This window comes from Ammospiza nelsoni, chromosome 3 (assembly GCF_027579445.1).
Source record: "Ammospiza nelsoni isolate bAmmNel1 chromosome 3, bAmmNel1.pri, whole genome shotgun sequence".
Taxonomy (NCBI): domain Eukaryota; kingdom Metazoa; phylum Chordata; class Aves; order Passeriformes; family Passerellidae; genus Ammospiza; species Ammospiza nelsoni.
Genome location: NC_080635.1, coordinates 69933708 through 69939707, shown reverse-complemented (window position 1 = coordinate 69939707; position 6000 = coordinate 69933708). Strand labels below are relative to the sequence as shown.

At 46.3% G+C, this 6000-nt stretch overlaps 1 protein-coding gene across 4 annotated transcripts in view; it reads left to right on the top strand.

Annotated features, from left to right (window-relative positions):
• Nucleotides 1–1223: 1223 nt before the first annotated feature.
• ARMC2 (armadillo repeat containing 2) overlaps nucleotides 1224–6000 on the top strand; it is a 69622-nt gene continuing 64845 nt past the window's right edge. For all 4 annotated transcript variants that reach the window (XM_059468018.1, XM_059468017.1, XM_059468020.1 and 1 more), the window contains exons 1-4: nucleotides 1224–1377; nucleotides 1622–1674; nucleotides 4193–4440; nucleotides 5055–5127. In XM_059468018.1, the coding sequence (XP_059324001.1) occupies nucleotides 4223–4440; nucleotides 5055–5127 (291 nt within the window). In that variant the 5' untranslated portion in view covers nucleotides 1224–1377; nucleotides 1622–1674; nucleotides 4193–4222. The remainder of the gene's footprint in view (nucleotides 1378–1621; nucleotides 1675–4192; nucleotides 4441–5054; nucleotides 5128–6000) is intronic.

The window sequence follows — 6000 nt, the reverse complement described above, 5'->3', positions numbered from 1 at the left end:
GTTCACCTCCTGCTGTGTCACCTGTCAGTCTATTGTCACTTGCTGTGTCTTTTGTCACCTGTCTGGCCACAGGTCCCCTGCCCTTTATAATGCAAGGACTCAGTGCCAGTTCACAGCCTCTTGATTCCAGCCATGGTGGAGACTCAACCACCACTGGCCACCAACTCCAGAATCCCACCAACTCAAAAGAAGAGAAAGATTGAGCATGAGGACTAATTAGCATAAGAAGCAAGAAAATCGTTAAACCAATAAAGGTTAAATACCAACAGGAGAATTTTTCAATGAACTGTGATTTGCTTGCTAAAATGTATATTTAGTGTAATTGAAATGGACTGCCTATGGCAGTGGTGAAGTCACTGACCCTAGGAGTAGTTTAAGGAAAGACAGGACATGACACTTAGTGCCACGGTCTAGTTGGCATGGTGATGTTCAGTCATAGGTTGGACTCGATGATCTCAGAAGTCTTTTCCAAGTCAACCGATTCTGTGATTCTGTAAATTTTTGAGAATCTGAGCTGATTTGTGTAACACTTTCACCTTGCACCCTGCACAGAACAAAAAACACCTCCTGTCTAAACCGGGCCCCGTGTCTGTGTTTAGCGTCCCTAAATTGGCAACAACAGCAGGTCACCCCAGTAACTTCTGCCAGCCGCGCCCTGGCTTGTGCCAGCCGCCACCACGCTGTCCATGAACGCGGGCCAGCACTGCCCACGGGGACAGCTCTGCACCAGGAACGCAGAGTGCTGCGGGACAGCGCCGCGGCAGGAGGGGCACGCCATCCCTGAGATCGGGGCTCGCCATCCCTGAGATCGGGGCTCGCCATCCCTGGGATCTGGTCTCGCCATCCCTGGGATCTGGGCTCGCCATCCCTGGGATCTGAGCTCGCCATCCCTGGGATCTGGTCTCGCCATCCCTGGGATCTGGGCTCGCCATCCCTGGGATCTGAGCTCGCCATCCCTGGGATCTGGTCTCGCCATCCCTGGGATCTGGTCTCGCCATCCCTGGGATCTGAGCTCGCCATCCCTGGGATCTGGGCTCGCCATCCCTGGGATCTGAGCTCGCCATCCCTGGGATCTGGGCTCGCCATCCCTGGGATCTGGTCTCGCCATCCCCTCGATCTGGTCTCGCCATCCCTGCCAGGCAGCGGCCGCGCCGCGCACGCGCCCGCAGGTGCTGGCGCGTGCGCCCCGGGGTGCCCGGGCGGCCCCGCGTACGGTTGCTATGGGAACGGCGGGCGGCCGAGCGAGGCTGGGCCCTGCGGAGGCGCCGGCGGGTCCCGACCGAGTCCCCCGGGCAGCGCCCGGTGCCCCCGCCGGCCGTAGCGCTCGTCCCTGGGGGTGCCGCCTGGCCGGGCGGGGGCGAAGGGCCGGACTGTGCGGTAAGTCGGGCGGGAGGCTTTGAAAAGCGGCCCGAGACTGGTAATCCCCGTGCCGCTTCCCGGCAGCTTTGCCGTGCTCGGGAGGGAGGCGCGACTGCCGGGTGTGGGTTGGGACAGCGTTTACTCCACAGGTGCTGCTTATTTGGGGGCTTCCTCTGGGACGTGTTGTCCCACGGCTGCCCTGGAAACCTCACTCCGCTGAGAACTCATCTCTCTTAATTTCGTTCTTTTTTCTCTTTGATAGCGATTTCTCTGCGTCAAAATTTCGCCGGTGTGAAAGTGCATCAGTTGTGATTGGTAAGTTTCTGTTAATGAGAGCTATGTCTAATATTAGCTGTTGTTTACATCTGAAAGGAGGGTGTAGTGAGGTGGGGCCCAGCTCTTCTACCCTGCCTGCAGTGAAAGGACAGGAGGAAATGGCCTTAAGCTGAGACGGGGAGATGCAGATTAGGTATTAGAAAAAGAAAATTCACTGTAAGGATGGCCATGCACTGGAATAGGTTGACCAGGAAGGTGATGGAGTCACCAGCCTTGGGCGTGTTTAGGAGGATCTGGCAGTAGTTGATGGGGTTATGGGGGTTACAGGGGCAGTGCAGGGTTGGCTTTGGACTTGATGATTTTAAAGGCCTCTTCCAACCTCAGTGATTCTGGGACTTTTACTAAACCTGTACCTGTGTGCTAACTGTTGTAGAGATTTGCTGGGGCAGACAGAACATGGATTTGGATGTCAGAGAGCAGAATGTTCATAGCCTGAATACAGGGCTTTTCCTCACTGTACTTAGTGATTGCAAATACACCCACTCTGCACCCTAGCAATTAAAGGACACTGGTCTTGAGATGGGAGAGAATGGCAGAGGCAGTGTGAGATGGCAGAGCCAATGTGGTGCCATATCTGATGTAGTCAGCCATGCTTCTCAAATCTTGATTGAACTGAGATAAGAGCTGTGACAGTACAGCTGTCTCACTTCTGGACAATGCTGGGACTAATGTGTGGATCCTGTACTGCTCTCTACTGCTTAAAAATCTTCCTGTGCAGCAAAGACCAGACTTCTGGAGTAAACAACTGGGGAATAAAGACAAGAGCCCAAGTATGGCTTTTCAGACACTGCTGTGGACACTCTCCTACCTCCCAGCAGAGAGTCAGAGAGGAGCTCTTCACTTGTGCAAATTAAAGGCTACTTGGGAAATGGTGACAGTAGTGAGGGACAAGATCTGTGTGTACCAGTGATGCTGTCCCCATTGACGCTGCAGTCTTCCCTCTATCTGTTTCCTGCTGGGACTGGGGAGCAAAATTACAGAATCACAGAATGTGCTGAGTTGGAAGGGACTCTCAAGGATCATGAAGTCCAGCTCCTGGCCCTGCACAGGACCATTGCCATCTGTATCAGACATAAGGTCTACAGAGAAGACCTTCTAAAAATTCTGGCTCCCAGTAGCTGGGGGAATGGGGAATGATAGCCTACCTTGCTTTTCCCAGTGTGAACTGACTGTAGAAGTTTTTCTAAACAGACAGGTGCAGTGGAACTCCTTACTCCTTACTGTTTTTTTAATCACTGTTTTATTAATTGTAATAGAGGGAAGAGTAAGGAGCATAGAGAACAAAATTCAGTCACAGTGAAAACAAGTAATATATTAGTATTAATATATTACTTGTATTAAGTTAATATTAAAAACACTGATACTCTCAGGCTTTTGATCTGTTCCTGAGTTTTTTTCAATTACGCATCATTTAGTGAAAGAGTTGGTGCAGTTCTCCTTACCCAGTTTTACATTGGGTGTGCAACAATGACAGACACTACCAGAATGGGCAAGCTCTCAAAGAAAGAAGAAGCAGCTGAAAAAGTTAGACTGCAGAACAGTAAGAATTGAACTAAGAAACTAAGAATATAAGATTATTTTTTACTCCATAGTTTAGAAATAACCCAGATGATGGTGTCTGATCTACTGTCAGTTCATTGTCATAAACTGTGTAAGAGAATAGAAGTTACCAGATGGTCTGAGTCACAGTGCAGAAACATATTTTTGTTTTTAGGTAAGTTTGAAAGCAGAAGAGGAATTTTGCATGGTGTAAGACTCACGATGAGTTTGCTGTAAAATGACAAGGATGATACCTACAGAGAACTGCACCATGATAGTGATGGGTTGTGGGTACAGGGCGTGATGGAGCAAGTCTGTCACTGCCCACTGCATTTCCCAGAAACTACAGCAGGACAGAATGCTGATTGGAAGTTTGGGTTTATAACTTACATTAGTGTTGTCTTTCTTTGCCTGTGCTTGGGGTTGGGGAGTCGCTTCTTTCAGAGGAAAAAAATGGATTGCCTGTTCTTCTTTGTCTCTGCTTATCAGTTGCTGATAACTGTGCTTCAGTTACTGATAATGATGCCTCTGACATATTAGTAAGCTGCCCTTTATAAGCTCAATAATATCAGGTTTTTCCTAAGTTGGAAAAACCTGTCTCTTTGCAGCATATTGTTGAATTCCTGTTTTGGCTGTGGTGTTTCACAAGTAACCAAGTGTCAAGAAACAGATTTTCTATGGAATTGTAGAGGACCACATTTGGCCCATGAAGCACAATGATGTATTTTAGCATCCTGTAAAAAAAACGACGGTAGATCCTCCATGACAGATGCTTTCTGGTTTTCAGTATTTTTCTACAGAACTGAAGAATAGAGAGAAAATGCATTATCAGTGGACTTTATTTCCCACTATTTCAGCACTGTCTAGGATTTACTGTGGTAGCATAACCAGTGATGAATTAATAGTTTGTAATTTAAAACTAACATAATACTTTGTGCCATTCACATATATTTTCCAGTGTTCTTCCTGTGCAGTACTTTGCAGAGGAATGCAAGCTTCAAAGACTGAAAACAGAAGAAAAGCAGAACCATTCTACTGGCTGTCAGTGGCAAAGCCTAGGACCAGTTCTGAGATTGTAAATGAAGCCAGAGATGCTCTACAAACAGTAAAAACTCCAAGACCATTCACACCTACAGATGAACAAAGGAAAGTTTCTGGGTCTCAATCCTCACGTTGTCCTCAAAATAGACGCCCTGTACTTTTTAGGTACTGTGGCTTTAAGATGTTTTTAAATATCCTTTAGCAGCAAGAGATTTGATTCTCTAATTATGCTTCCGGTGGTTATTTTCCCTGTGTTAATCTGTATTCCTAATCACATCCTTTGCCTTCTTCTAATGATCTTTACTGTTGGTGTTAATCTACATTTCAGGAAGTTTCTCTGGATTAGAGCTACCAGAGGCAGTCACTACACTAGTTTTTTATGTGCAGAATAGCATAAGAAAATAGTCTGTTACTTACCTTTTCTTGAGACAATTGAATGCTTTTAATTGAGATAGTCTTCAGCTTTTTTCCTAGAATGTGTGAAAGCTTGCTTGTTTCCTATAACCAATGTGCTAGATTTTTTTTCAGAGCCTTTTGTGATCTTTTAAATGTGAAATTTTAGGTCCTGCAGTTTGAAATGCTCATTTTCAAACAAAGTTTTACTAGCTCAAAATTATTTCTAGGTGGAGTTTTGTTACCATGATGTGCTCTTGTCACTTTTCCTTTCTTCCCTTTCCCCATATTCATTGGCAAAGGGAAGAAGCATGCAATTAAAAAAAACAGCTGATCATACATCTCTGGATCTGTTTTATTCTAACTGTGTTTCATTTCTTCATTAGTCTTGATACATCCAGTTCTGATTCATCTGAATCAAGACCGAATTCTGGTGTTCGTCTAAGTCCACTGACTCATGTAAGTACTCTGGAAATAACTCCTGCAGTACTGATATAAAATTATGTGTCTTGGTAGTGTTAGGAAAACACATGGTTTAAAGACATTTGGGAAAAGTGGAGGCTTGTTGTAACATTAGTCTGAGACTTTTTAAGTCAGTTCTCCTCCAAAAGAAACTGGAAAATAATTTAAACTACTTACATATTGCCGTTTTGCTTTATGATTCAAAGTGACATTAACAAGAATTGGAGGACTGATACTTGAGTCAGCTTTCTTTCAGTGTAAGTTTACTAAAATAGGTGAAGTTCATGAGCATGAACATGTGCCAGCAGTGTGCCCTGGCTTTAGGAAAGTGATTGATGGTATCTGGGGCTGCATTAGGAGGAGTGTTGGCAGCAGCTTGAGGGAAATGATCCTTCCCCTCTACTCAACACTGTTGAGGCCACACCTGGAGTGCTGTATGCAGTTCTGGGCTCCACAGTATGAGAAAGACATGGAGCAACTGGAGAGAATCTGATGAATGGCCCCAAAGGCAATGAAGGGACAGGGAGAGGTGAGAATGTTCAGCCTGGAGAAGACCAAGGGAGGACCTTATTCATGGATGTAAATACCTGAAGTGTGGGTGCAAAGAGGATGAGACCAGCCTCTTTGCAGTGACTGGACCAGAGGCAGAGGGCACAAACTGGGACACAGGAGGTTTCCTCTGAACCTCAGGAAACAGTTTTCCTGCTGTGAAGTGACGAGGCCTTGGCATAGGTTGCTCAGAGATCTTCAAAAGCTTCTTGGGCATGGTCCTGGGCAACTGAGGTTAGGTGGCTGTAGTTGAATACAGGGCTTGGACCTCCAGAGGTCCTTTCTTCCCTCATCTATTCTGTGGTTCTGTGAATAGTAATT